The sequence below is a fragment of the Acromyrmex echinatior genome, chromosome 18, assembly GCF_024713525.1.
Source record: "Acromyrmex echinatior isolate Ae372 chromosome 18, ASM2471352v2, whole genome shotgun sequence".
NCBI lineage: Eukaryota > Metazoa > Arthropoda > Insecta > Hymenoptera > Formicidae > Acromyrmex > Acromyrmex echinatior.
Window position 1 is genome coordinate 5,878,857 of NC_141869.1, and position 14,252 is coordinate 5,893,108.

A 14,252-nucleotide genomic window follows, 5' to 3' on the forward strand; every position below is an offset into this window, starting at 1 on the left:
CAGAAAATAAATCTTAAAATTCCCTGATTTTTCCAAGTTTTCCAGATGAAAATAAAAAATTTTCCATGAATAAACATAAAATATGTAAATTTTAACATTTAGACTCACAAATTGTAGAAAAACAAGTCTATACTATTAAAAACAACGCAAAAAAAACTTGATAGCATAATTTTGTAGTACAATTTTGGATCCAAATTAAAGTCATAGCAAAAAATAAATTAGTTTTGGAAAAAAAGAATGCAATTAAGAGCGATCAAATAAAAATACTGAATAAAATATAAATTTTAATTTTATTAAAATCGTTTAAAGTGCAAAAGTTTTGAACGTATTTGAATATAACGTCAAATATAATATTTAAAAAATTATAATAATTATTTGGAATAGGAGCAGTTTCAGGAAATTGTGAATAAATTTCGAAATTCTAAACTTTTTTACATTTTCCCCTGACTTTTCCCAGTTTTCCCGGTTTTCCGGATTTTTCTGTGGCAATCTTGAATAAGATATATTTTCTGTATTCTGATAAATACTTACCTCATTTGTATAATCTAATATAAATAAATATAATTTAAATATGAGTTTTGATATATTAACAACAGAAATGTCACACTATTTCTTTCTCATATTTTTCGCTCTATATCGACAGTATTTGAATAGTAAAACATTTAATAAACTATTCAACATTGAATGTATCTCTGAATTACATAGTTATTTAAGTAATTTCAATAAAAACAAATAGAAAAAAATAGATGCCAGAAGAGCTAATCACTAGACAGAGTTTTAAGTCTACTTTTTTATATTTGTCTCTGTCTCGCTCAATAAGATGATAAACAGAGAAAAACGTTTTTTATGGCTCGATCGAAATCTTAAAAGAATATATATAAATGATACAATTATAGCAGCATAAAACATCATTTACTGTGATTATTATTCTCTATCTCTTAGCTTTTAGTTATGGATGATTTAAAAAAATATTCGAAATGCCCGCCTTGTGTGTCAACACACAACTACTGTACAACTTAGCCAATAAAAATTATCATTTTATTCTTCTTTATTATTTGCTAAACAACAAGTTTGCATAATTCGAAACGCACCCTAGGATATCTCGACGTTATTTAATGTTTATAAAAATATCCATCAATACAAAATCAGACAGATTTTCAAGTAGTCGGTATCTTATGTTCGCGAATTATTATTCTACATACTGTTCTAAAAGATATAAAATAGTAATGTACACTTATGCTGAAATGGCCGACATGCATAATGCATTTGATGTGTAGCCGTTGATGCACGATGGTACTCCGATTTATTTTCATCTTGAAGTGAAAACATCTTAAACAATTTTATAAACCGATAGGGTAAAAAAGGCAGACCCATCCCATAACCACCACAATCTCCTTATTTCAATCCATTAGATTTTTATTTTTATGGCCGTTTAAAATCTCCTATACCCAGTGAGAAATGATTGGTTGAAAAGACGTTGAATCAATGTCTAAAACATTAATTGATATAGACGTCGAAAATTTGGTCGTTTAAACGTTTTTGTGTCACTCGAAATAGATGACTATAAAACGCATATTTACACGTCTATAAACATTTCATCTACAAAACTTCTACAAAATGACTATAATATGTTTATAAGATGTTTGTATACAGTCTATATATGTCTACATCTTTTAAACACTTGTAGACATCTAAATAAGTGTCTTATAGTCGTCTCTTTCTACAGGATATCTGTGTGATAAGACATCTATATATAAAGATTTTTATTTTAGATGATTGGCTGTCTTCCAAAATTCACTCAATACTGAAAATGTATAGTGCACGTAATATAAATTATATATAGGATGTCCCTGAATAATTATCAAATATTTCATGTGCTAGTAGAATGGACTAAACCGGATTCGAAAAGTCCTCTACCATTTTGCAATTTTCGCAATTTTTGCAACAGTTAATAAGATATTAATTAATGAAAATCGTTGAATATTGATTTACAATAATTTTTTACTCAAATACTATCAACTTTACAAAAATAAAAACAAAAAAAACAGCAAGAGACAAGAATTATTTATTTTCTTCTCATAGAGTTCTGAAAATTTTTTCATAATTTTTTAGTACTAAATTAGTAATAAAAATAATTACTAATCAGAAAATGCAATACTAAAAAGTTGATAAAAAATTTTGAAAAAATTCTTAAAGCTCTATGAGAAGAAAATAAACAATTTTTATCTCTTATTGTTTTTCTGTAAAGTTCATAGTACTTCAATAAAAAATTATTGAAAACCAATATTCAGCGATTTTTAATAATCAATATCTTGTTAATTGCAAAAATGATAGAGGATTTTTCGACTCAGTCATTCTGACACCCTGTATTTTCAGCGTTGAATTTCAGAACATAACCATAATTGTCTAAATTATATTAATTAAGTTAAGTTTGAGGTATTTAAATAACAATTAGAAAGTTTTAGATATGAATTACGATAGAAAAATTTTATATATAACATTTTAAAATTTAAAAACACAAATATTATAAAAATATTTCAAACATTTTGTATTCAGAAAAATGTCTAAAATACGTTTTTTTTAGACGTATAAGGTCTAAAATACGTTTTCAAACGTTTCTAAAGCTTAAAAGATACAAATTGCGTTAATCATTTTTATAAATTTTATATTTGCAAAAAATACATTACTACATTCTAATAAAAATAAAATTTTCTACTGGTTGAAAAGAGATTAAAGTACTTATCAATGTAAACCATAGACGACATAGCTGTCTAATAGTCATCTTTTCAATCTATCATTTCTCACTGTATTTAACATCAGTAAACAATGTGGATGATCTGCGAGAAAATAAATTTGAGATTATTCGAAGAATATCTAGTATTTTTGAACAAGTGCGAAACTCGATGCTAAACTTAGACCTATTGCACGTTAAAAAAAGAAAAATATACCTGCCAAACATCATGCTATTTCGTCCGCATTTTCCAAACTCTTTCAACTAATACATTAGCACTTTCCAGTATTATACTCCCTGTTCTTTTTAGTTGAACTTCTTGTAGGGTTCATTTTTTCTCTTTTTTTCTCCAATGTAGAAAAGAAAGAAAAATAAATCATACAAGAACTTTAGCTAGAAAGAACAGACCTACAGTTCAGTGTCTGCAGCCGCCATAAGGCGTGCAGCAGCGTGAGTTGACACACGAGGCAAATATTTTGAATATTTTTTTTAATCATCCATGATTTGAAAACTAATATGTAGGACGTATATTCATATAACGTTTTTTACTTATTTCAATGAGTATAGATTTACCTAAAGTTGATATACATCTATAAAACACCCTATATATGTTCTAATCAGTAATACTATTGGGCTGCCTCGAATTTGGCTCATGTAATGTTTTTTATTTAGAATGTAGAATCACGTAGACAAGGAATTACGTGCTGAGTAAATTATTCAAAGTTATGATAAATCGTTAGTTTTCAGTGAAAATCGGAAAATCTAAACAAACCTCAATTTTGATGTAATAAGGATTAAAAATGCATAAAATCTAGAAAAATCCAATAAACTTCAAAACCTCTCTAAGTTAGATTTTTTTCTTGAAAACCTAAATTTTTTTAAACCCTGCTTTATATTCAATAAAAAATAAAATTTTTCTCTTAAGATCACAATAAGAAGGATAAAAAAAGGACCAAAATTGGTAAGATTCACTTAATTTATAGCTTATGTGAGGATTTACAGATTTTCTGATTTTCACTGAAAAATAACGATTCACATAACTTTGAATAATTTACTCAGCATATAATTTCTTTTCTATGTGATTCTACATTCCAAATACTAAATAAAAAACACTGCATGAGTTAAATTAAAGGCAGCCCAAAGAATAGTAACACTATTCTTTGGGCTGTCTCTAATTTGACTCATGCAGTGTTTTTTATTTAGAACTACTAGAATAAAGGAAAGATAAAAAGTAAGTTACATCAAGATTAAGCTACTTCGGTAGAAACAAGCCGGCGGCACACGATGCTTGTTTTCATATTGTTAATAGCGGATTACAATTCTTGCCATCGTATATGATCAACTTTAGTGTCTGATACGACTATCTATATCAACCCAGTCATAGGATTACCCCATAAGGGAAACTAGAACTGTATAACGAAGGGAAAAGCGTTTAATTTGCGAGCTAAGCTTTGGACAAGTCTGATTTAAAAGATTTGTTATATGTGTACTTATATAAAAAAATATTCTTCTGCACAGGCACGTTTGTGCAAAAGAATGTTTTTTAATCAATTTTAATACCGAAAGGTATTACATTTGTGTGAAATTGACTAATTTCTTCAAAATTAATAAATTTACAGAGAAAAAAATTAATACATTTAAGTGTGCTCACCAAGTTTAATAGTGATATTCCTTTCTAGTTCATTTTTAAAACGAACAGTCTGCACTCCCGAAATAGCTTTCACAATTGTTGATTTTCCATGTGCTACATGTCCAATAGTTCCTATGTAATAAGTTTATATATAAACATTTATCTATATTTTATAACACTAGTGTTAAAAAATATATGTATCACATTTTTAACTTAAAACACTTAAACTTTGTGGACTCACCAATATTGATTGTAGCCTGCCTACTGATTACTTCGGGTGACAATGCAGTTAATTTAATTACATCCTGTACACAAAATCAAAGAAAAAGAAATAAGTACTTTTCAGTGCAATAATGCTAGGATAAAATTAAATTGAAAATCATTACAATTTAAGATACAGTGGAACTTTCATAACTTCTATTACACGGGGCTGTGAGAAGTTATAGTTCTCCCCATTTTCACATTAAAGGTGAAGCATTAAAAGTAAATAACATGTATTAAGCTGATTCTACAATAAGTCGGTAGTCCTAAGTCTTATCGATGAATCGGTGAAGTTGGCTAACAGCCAACTTATACGATTAAGACCGGTATTCATAGTCAGAAGTTTTTATTATTTAAGACTGTCTTAAGTACAGTCTTAAAAAGTCACAAATCAATCACAGGACTGTATTAGCATCTTAAGACATTATTTAAAATAGTCTTGAAATAAGAACGGACTGTGAATACCACCCTAAAGCTACTAATTTTCTTAAGACTGACCAAATTCAATCCTTCCCATTAGTCGAGCTAAATGACTCACTGTATAACTAACAACTAGTAGATACAAAAAATCATAGTCACCTAAAACTTGTTAAGATTTAAAATTTCCGATTACTTTTTCTTTTTCTTCAATATAGAGAGAAAAGATAAACTTAAAGATAAAAACTTATAGTTCACATCACGTTCATATACTTATGGTGACCATACATTCTTTATCGTAAAGGACAATCTTTTTTTATTTTAGGTAAGTATCCTTCAAATTTATTTGTTTTTTCAAAACTTAATTTTGTCCTTTATTTTCTAATATTGTCCTTATTTTTCATTTTGATATTACAGGAAATGCTTTTCTAGCGTTCCAATATTTATATATATATATATATAATATTATGAACAAATTTTTACAGAAAATATTTTAGTTTCATGCATATAAATACAATTTTTTTGTTAATTATATTTCTTAATTTTTTAAATTTATTTAAACTAGAATTTTCATTTTTTATTATTATATTTATCGAACCTTTTATTATTTTAGATCAAGAGTTTGTTCCAATACAGTCGAACCAGTTTTGAACTATCAGAAAACTGCATATTATCTCAATTTGCTTATACTGTATCAATATTTTATAATATAGATTCTTAACACTTCTCACAAAGTGATTTGAAAACATGTTAGGAAGTCCTAAAATTTTCGGATTTGTCCTTTTCTTTAAGAAAATATGGTCAACATATGTATACAATTTTTGGTACTTGTAGTGAATAATCGAGCCTTTATGCAAATTCAACTAAAACAAGATATCTAGATACATTAATAAAAAAATTCTAATAACAAAGAATAAAACATGATTCATAAAAGATTAATTTCTTGTAGAATAAATATAGAATGTTATACTCGCAGATCTCTTACTCTTGTGGAACGTACAAGACACTCCATTATTATAATTATTATTACAATTAAACTTTTATTCAGTTTTTATTAACTTTCATTAAATTTAAAATAGGCGTTAAGAGAAAAAAAAGAATAAAAAATAATTAAGAGCACCGTGTACACAAAAAGTAAAACTGGCATCCTATCGATTAATAATTAATATGCAAATTGTACATTCTGTACTTGAAAAATCAGACTAATTTATCCGTTTTACAGCATGCTACAATTTAATTATTGACAAATATTTAATAATTTTCTCCCTTTCACGTCCCTCACATTCCTCAAATCATTTGATGATCCCGAAGAAAATTTTCACTGACTCCATGCTAAAATTAAGTCAGCCCACAAAGAGACAAAGGAGCAACAAAATCTAGTGTCGAATTCTTTTTTCTCTCTTTATCATAAAACTGAAGAGAGAATCTGTTTAATTTGAAGTAACGAGAAATGTTGTGCACGTGGCTAACCATACGAAGCCAAGCTAGCGTGTAGGATTACACGAGGTTAACATGGCGGCACGGCGTCAGAGGATCGAGTATATATCCCAAAATGAGACGAAAATTACAAAAATGGGCAAATTCATTCGAATATTTATAATTTAATTAGTTAATATCTAATAAATTTGCTCACTTTTGTAATTTTCACCTTATTTAAAAGTACATAATCAACTCTCAGATAAATGGCGCGAAGACAGCGTCTAACCGCGAACTTACGAGCTTTGATAGATCTTGCTTGTAGAGATTCGGCTGCCCGGTAGTTACACCAAGACCATCCTCATTTCCCATTTTCCAAGTCTCACCAGTGAGCACAGGATGCCTCTGCTCTACAAAGATTCCTTGTTTAATCCTTCTGTGTTCTTTAGCGCCCTTCCACCCACGTTTCTGACCAAATGATTACGAAGAGATGAACAATGACTTTAATATTACAAGCAAATTTTTCACCACTTTCCACCTCTACTGACCTCCACTTTCTTCTCCTATAAATTCTACAATGTTTTACTTCCTGTAGTCAACTGAATATTTTCAAAAATTCTCATTGATGGCGCTGTGATGAACGTGGAAATACAGGCTAATGTAGATGTGAAGATGGATGGACCAATTACAACTAAAAATACAGCATTACTAGAATAACGACATTTAAGGCATAATTAATCACTGAAATGTAAGTTGCTTTCTATTTACACAGATTTTTAGTAGGCAAGTAGTGATAACCTCAGTCGAGTGCATATTCCTCTTGCCATTACCATTCATAGTTGTCTTATTTTAAGACTGTCTTAAGATGCTAATGTAGCTCTCTAATTGATTTATGACAGCTTAAAATGACAGCTTGTATTTAAGCAGTCTTATATATAAGATCTGACTATGAATATCAGCCTTAGTTATATATATTACGCATGCGCATGATGCAATTGATAGCAATATCTAATAAATATAATCTAATAAGTCCAATTATAACCAAGTATAGGTTAGAAACGAATAAAGCTACTACTTGCTTGTTATAAAGTCACTAAATTAACAAAGTTAGTATCGCGAACTGCCGCCATTTTGGCTCCATAACACGCGGTTATTCAAAATTTCAGCCTTTTTTGCTGCGGTTTTTGCAATTTTCAACACAGCAACCGAGCATTTTCGATAATAACAGAATCAGGTTCTTCTTCTTCCAAACCCCTGTATGGATTTCCGACCTTTTAACAGAATCAGGTTAGGATAGCACTTTGACATCATTTTGGCTTCAAATGTTAATTCAGTGAATTTTCTCATCGCGGTACTTTGTTAATCTAATGACTTTAGCTTATTGCTGAAAAGAATGCTTTCTCTCTTGTCACTTTTAACATGGTGGCATAGTGCTGACAGTAAATATCGAAACACAGTGTAGGTGACTCTCTTACTACCAAAATTGTAGAATGATTCGTTTCTGGTTCTTCTAATTGCTTCTAATCATTAAAGAGATGGAAAATGGAGATTAAAGGTCCAGTCTTTTTAGCTGAACTTCTTCCATGATTCAGCTTTCCTTCTTTTCTCCTCACATAAGAGAAAAAAAGAGAAAAAATGTACTGTATATGTTTAACTATCAATTCTTTGATCGAATTCCAATTTCTTATTTTCAATCTGTAATATAACAGGTAAACTCCACAGTTTCACAACTGATAACTCTTAACCAAGATTCAATTTATTCATTATCTCTTTTCAATTTTGGAATTAGAAAAAGATGAGAAATAAGTTGAACCTTAATTAAGAATTAACCATTGTAAAACTGGACTCAAAAGTATGCCAAGTTATATTAAAACTCAGGTGAAAATTTGTCTGAGAATTTTTTATGTAATATATTTCATAATGTATATATGAATTTTAGAAAAATATAATATAATTAGAAAGGATCAAAGGAAATAACAACACAGAAATTTAAATGAGAGGAGGTAGACAAATTATTAAATTGAAATAATTCACTTTACTTTATTTGATATATGATATCTTCTTTATTCCGAAATCTTAAACATTTCAATTCTCTTTGGAATCCTCATCAGCAAAAAATTGTACATTCTTAATCAAAATTAGTTCAACAGTCAGCCAAGAAGTCACTTGCAGGTTATCAAAACTAAAATGGATTCTCAACAGACCACACATGTGTCGTGAATCTTCGAAATGATAATACAATTCACAACGTACTAAATATCGATACACACTTTAATTTTAGTAAACATATAAAAATGAAGTGTCTAAATGCCATCTGTTGTAAGTTTGAAGTATGCGGCATGTTTCAGCGATCTAGGCCGTGGTCCAACTCATGAGCATTATTTGTCTTCGTTTAATATTTGACAAATAACAAAAATGAAATGATTTTTAAGTGTCGTGAGTGAGAATCGGACTGCGGCCCTAGAGAGCCTCACAGGAAGAGAATGACAAATTGCATCACGTGCCCTGTCTCCTCTGATTGGGCATGAGTATCAAAGCTCCATGGAAGAGAAAACTAGTCACGTGACCCCTGTCCAGATTGAACGTGGGCATTCACGTGATATAATTTGCTGCTCTCTCCTTGTGGAGCTCTCTAGTTCGATCCGTTTATGATAGAAGGAAATTTCTTACAGTCGAATGGGAGAGGAATACTCGACTGTGATCAATCGAGCAATTCTTACAGATTATGGTATAACGGCCAATAACGCTCCTAATAATAAATCTGTTCGCTCCTTAATAATAGATCTCTTCGCTTTCTCTCTTTTCAAGGTAAAATATGTATCTATCTCATTTTTAATGCAAAAATATTTTGATTTCATGCAACGCGAATAGACTTAATTTCAAGGAAGTGCAACAGTCAATTTATTCAATCAAGAATTTAGAATTGGCTAGCATTTGAATGGCTGGTCATGTCTCATTCTCGGTCACGCTGTCGCACTCAGTCGTATTGAGCCGAATTTAGCCGAATGCGGCGTGCTCAGACTCCAATGTGCATCACTGCGACACTAGGATCGCTACGATCGCTAAGAACTCTAGATTTGCTCAATAATAATTTATTTCTCTCGCACTGATTTTCATCAGTCTTTAATTTCTTTGTTTACTATTATTATAAATTTTAGAATTTTTCAGATTTTCTAAATAATTTTATACCTTCTTAAATATTTCAGATTTTTTAATATAAATTGGGACATTTTTTAGAAATGCTAAGAAAATTTACACATTTTACACATTCATCTTTTCTAGAATTTTTTAATATAAATTTTAAAACATTCTGAAATTATTCATTTTATAATTTTCGAAAAAAATACTTTAAACTTTTTCAAATTTTATTGATAAGATTTTACTGTAGTCGTTGTTAGTTTTTCAACAGGTTTATTACTTCGAATTACAGATACAGCGCATAGCTTAATAATAAAAGGAAATGCTCGCAAAGACCAAGAAGCAGAGAGAGACAAAATAGTAAAGAGAAAAAAGAACAAACGCGCGAGTTACATAAAACGATTAATCAATAGTAACAGATTCGATTTCATGCGATCAGACAATGATTATCTTATCATTTTCATTATCAAAATTTCATTAGAAATTACTGAATAAGAAATCAAAATGTTAGACTATTTCAGAATTCACATTCATTTAAAAGCTCATTAGAAACGAGTTTATGATGATATTGAATCTTATTACATATTTATATTACTAACCGAATATAATGCTTTAAGTATTATTTTTATCAGATTTACAGAATTTATATTATATAAATGATAATTTACTATTATGAAATATGATTTTATAATTGGATTGATTTATTGAACAACTTGGACATATAAATATCAGATAAGCTTTTAATATTCTTGATATTTACACTGCAATGGTTTGAACTATCCAAGTCAATGAGAAACTTGATCTTTCGGCAGTATAAAATCTGATTTGTGGAGACCGGAACCAATAAAGTTCAGTTCTAAGATTTCAATACTTTTATATGATTATATTATGAACAAAAGCATTGAAATCTTAATATTAAACTTTACCGCTTCAGCTACAAGTTAACGATTATTCCATAAATCAGACTTAACAAGATTATTTCCCCATCATTTCTTCTTTTCCAACAACGTATTCTCTTTCTATTTGTCGACACTATAAATTGGTAAACTAAATTTCTCCTTCGGAACATTTTTAATCCAGAGCGGCGGCACCAGAAATAATTTCAATCAGTTCCCTGGTGATCACAGCCTGTCGAGTGCGGTTGAAAGTAAGAGTGAGTTTGTCGATCATCTCTCCGGCGTTCTTGCTAGCATTATCCATAGCTGACATACGGCTGGACTGTTCGCTGCAGGCACCTTCCTTCATCGAGTAAAATAACAGCGAAGCAAGAGAGAACTCGAGATAGCTCTGTATTACCTCATCATCGAGCGAATCATACACTGACATTTTCGGCGCAAGAACTACTGCGTTCTTATCGAACACTGGTAGCTCATCAATCGCATACGATACCACAGACTTAAATTTGTTGTACACTATACGTCCACTTCCAAAGGAATAACTGCAAAAGAATAGTTATTAATTATATTATACAATATTCTTTTAAAATGACATAGTTTATATATCTAAAAGATCCATATAGTTAAGTAACACAAACGTTATCGAAATTGAATTTCAATCGAATTGGCTGAATATTTGATATGTCGTAGATTTTGTCATTATGATAAAAAGTTTTCACAGGCAGGACTCCTTTCTACAATGAACCGTTTTACCTCTACAAGACATCATTTTTCAAAATTATTACATCTAGCGACTCCTATTGCCTTTTTATTATTATTTATTATTAGGTGTTGGAATTAATTCGTAGCGTTTTACAAGTGATGGGAAGTACTTTCATTAATGTATTTTTTAATGCTCATGTGAAATAAATAACATTCTTTCATTAAAAACGCTACGAATTAATTCCAACACCTAATATTATCCATTAATATATTCATTAATTTGTTTTTTTATTGTAATTTATTAAGTTTAGAAAAATTTATAGTAAATAATCTCAGCTGGTACTAGGTCTGTTCTTTTAAACTAAACTTACGGTTCAGCTTTTATTTTTTTTTTCTCTAACATGGAAAGAAAAAGTGAAAAGATGAACTATAAAGAAGTTGAATTGAAAAGAGAAGTTCAATTGAAAAGAACAAGTCTATTGCATTAATTAACTGTTTAAACTAATAATTAGTTACTCTATATTTAATACTCTATCCTAGCTCTTGAGTTTGATTAACGTACCCACTCTCCAATATCTGTATAGCTATTTCGGCAGCATCATTAAATGTGGGTGGCTTGCGACCGATTTCGGACGCAACGAAGAGTATGTTGTTCGCGAATTGCCGTTGAAGAATGGTACGAGACTTCTCACCAATGCATATGATCTTCGTGTTCTCGCGTCCTTCCTTAGTATCATCTAATAATCGGTCGCGAATGTTGCGGGATATACCAGTATGCACAGCGCCGCAGAGACCACGATCACTGGTCACAGCAATAATAAGCTTTTTTGGTTCCTCTGGTGGTGCTTGGATCTCAGCCTGCTCGTAGAACACCTTTGTGCCGATGCCGAGGGGACGAGCCTGCTTTAAATCACGTTCTGCTCGACTATATTTGGCTGCTGATACCATCTTCATGGATTGAGTAATCTTTTGAATATTCTTGACAGATTTCAAACGTATAGAGATTGACTTCAGAGTGGCCATTCCCCTCTGCTGTTGCCATTGTTGCTCTTGCGCGGCTAGTCGCAGAAACGTTGATATACGGTTGCTGAGCATCATTGTTAGATTCCTAAAAATTCGAATTATCAAAAGATCATTCTATTTTAACTCAAGGACTCGGACCGAAAAATTTTGGTTCAAATAATGGCTAAGTCCAACTTTTGATTTCAGTTCTTTTATCATAACGGTTACTGAGTTCTATCAGAAAATTATCAGTAAATATGCATTATTCAACTTAATTATACTGTGCAATAAAATGTTATAATGCATAGATTCTTGACAGTCACAAACTAGTTTGAAAAACATGGAACAAAGTCCTAAATTTTCAGATTTGTCCTTTATTTTCTTTTGCTTAGTTTATATCATGCACTTGCGATACGAACACTAACTAGTAGCTTGCCAAAGAATTGAAATAAATAGAAATAGATTCGTGTAGTCATTATCAAATCCAAAATTTTGATTTTTTCATATATTGGGATTATCTTAATTTTAATGATACATGTAAACATACACATAATATATTTAATTAATCATTTTGAAGCATATTGTATCAATTTAGTATATCATTCTTTAATATATTGCTAAAATTAAAATTATTTAGTAGAAAGTTACTGTTGTATATCAATTGAATAGAGCACATGCACTGTCTCTACTGACTAGAAATACAAGACTTCTCACAAATAAATATATTAATCTTATCTATAGTACCATATATAAGTATGTATTAATTTTATTTATTGTACCAGTATTATTTCATGCCCTCATTAAAATATAACAGTTACTAGTTAATATATGTATCAAGTGCTCCATGTAAATGAGGTCTTTAAAAAAATATGTATTTATATTGAATTGTATTTATATTGAAATATGGCTATAGTAAATAGGACTAGCATCAGAATACAATACAAAATAAGTATACAATACAATAGTACCTTAAGTAATAAGTACCTTAAGTACTAAGATTGGTGGTCTAAGACAAAAAAAAAACAAAACGCTCTTATTTTTTTTCCACTTTTAAATGTTTCATTTGTTATGTAGCTTTTGTTCAGTCACACATGAATGATAATAATGGAAACATAGCATATTTATTTAATAGATATCGCAGGGATTAACCTTAATAAAAGTATCACTACTTTTTACCTCATTTAAGGGATAAAGAGTGTCAGAATAGAAATGATAAATAACCCAGCTGCTTCATATAAGTTGTTTTGTCAGTTAATACAAAATACTAATGATAATAATAAAATGCAATTACATTTCTGATGACAGTGATAAAATGCAATTACATTTCTGATGATAGTGATAAATACAACGAAATGAAAGATCTGTTACATCTGCAGAGAAAAATTTCTGACATTCGGTAAGCACATTTTACCGTCTTCTTTGTCAAAAATCCTTTCTGTATACATACTTTTTCATTCCTGGAATAAATCGTAAGACACGCTGTGAAATACGATATGATTAAGTCGTAAACTTGAAATTACGGCGATGCATCAAGTCCGATAATCAAGAACTCAGTTCCGAATGTAGCACGATATCATTCCGTTTACATAATCGCAAGGAGAACATGTATGTAGAATCGGTTCGATATCGTGGTCAAGCCAAAGGATGAAGCTGCATTGTTTGGGAACGATATAGCGAAATCGACTCACCGGCTAAAATGAAGCTCCGAAAATAAAGCTCACAAATAATTGAGAATCTTCCACTAATCAACCGGATCAGCGGATCTGCGAGATCCGTCAACCAAATCGAATTATTCGAACGCACATGAGGCATAGGTTCGCTTTCACATGCAGCGTAAAGCAGAGTTTTCATTGGATATCGCTTATCGCTCATCGCTTATCACGTCCAATGTGCAGTAATCTGATTTGTGACTAATGGCTTATTGCAGAAGGCTCATTTGACACAATAGAGGAAATATTAAGAATAGGAATAATTATTAAAATTTCAACCTACCAGAAACCATATATTCCGGTGTAATTGATATTTGATAAGTTAAAATCTTAATATTATTTCTATTCTT

The 14,252-nt window shown here is 30.2% G+C and overlaps 3 protein-coding genes across 8 annotated transcripts in view; 1 reads left to right on the top strand and 2 right to left on the bottom strand.

Annotated features, from left to right (window-relative positions):
• Positions 1 to 9,704, bottom strand: part of Su(var)3-9 (suppressor of variegation 3-9) — a 24,161-nt gene extending 14,457 nt beyond the window's left edge. The window contains exons 1-5 of one of the 5 annotated variants that reach the window (XM_087415403.1): positions 7,224 to 9,704; positions 7,004 to 7,146; positions 6,756 to 6,860; positions 4,603 to 4,666; positions 4,383 to 4,493 (exon numbers count right to left, since the gene is read on the bottom strand). In XM_087415403.1, the coding sequence (XP_087271529.1) occupies positions 4,383 to 4,493; positions 4,603 to 4,666; positions 6,756 to 6,827 (247 nt within the window). In that variant the 5' untranslated portion in view covers positions 6,828 to 6,860; positions 7,004 to 7,146; positions 7,224 to 9,704. Of the gene's footprint in view, positions 1 to 4,382; positions 4,494 to 4,602; positions 4,667 to 6,509; positions 6,667 to 6,755; positions 7,147 to 7,223 lie in introns of those variants that run through there. The other 4 variants (XM_087415402.1, XM_087415401.1, XM_011054029.2 and 1 more) reach the window with 4 other exon arrangements.
• LOC105144828 (uncharacterized) overlaps positions 7,095 to 14,252 on the top strand; it is a 17,840-nt gene continuing 10,682 nt past the window's right edge. The window contains exon 1 of the mRNA XM_087415421.1: positions 7,095 to 7,203. The gene's annotated coding sequence lies outside the window, so the exon portion shown is untranslated. The remainder of the gene's footprint in view (positions 7,204 to 14,252) is intronic.
• ATPsyngamma (ATP synthase, gamma subunit) lies at positions 9,847 to 14,040 on the bottom strand. Of its 2 annotated transcripts, none has more exons than XM_011054022.2 (3): positions 13,882 to 14,040; positions 11,754 to 12,299; positions 9,847 to 11,031 (listed from the first exon to the last, which is right to left on the bottom strand). In XM_011054022.2, exons 2-3 carry the CDS (start codon positions 12,287 to 12,289, stop codon positions 10,665 to 10,667), a joined length of 903 nt encoding a protein of 300 aa, XP_011052324.1. In that variant the 5' UTR covers positions 12,290 to 12,299; positions 13,882 to 14,040; the 3' UTR covers positions 9,847 to 10,664. The 2 variants fall into 2 exon arrangements, with proteins under 2 accessions (XP_011052324.1, XP_011052323.1); XM_011054021.2 differs by lacking the exon at positions 13,882 to 14,040 and adding an exon at positions 13,641 to 13,802.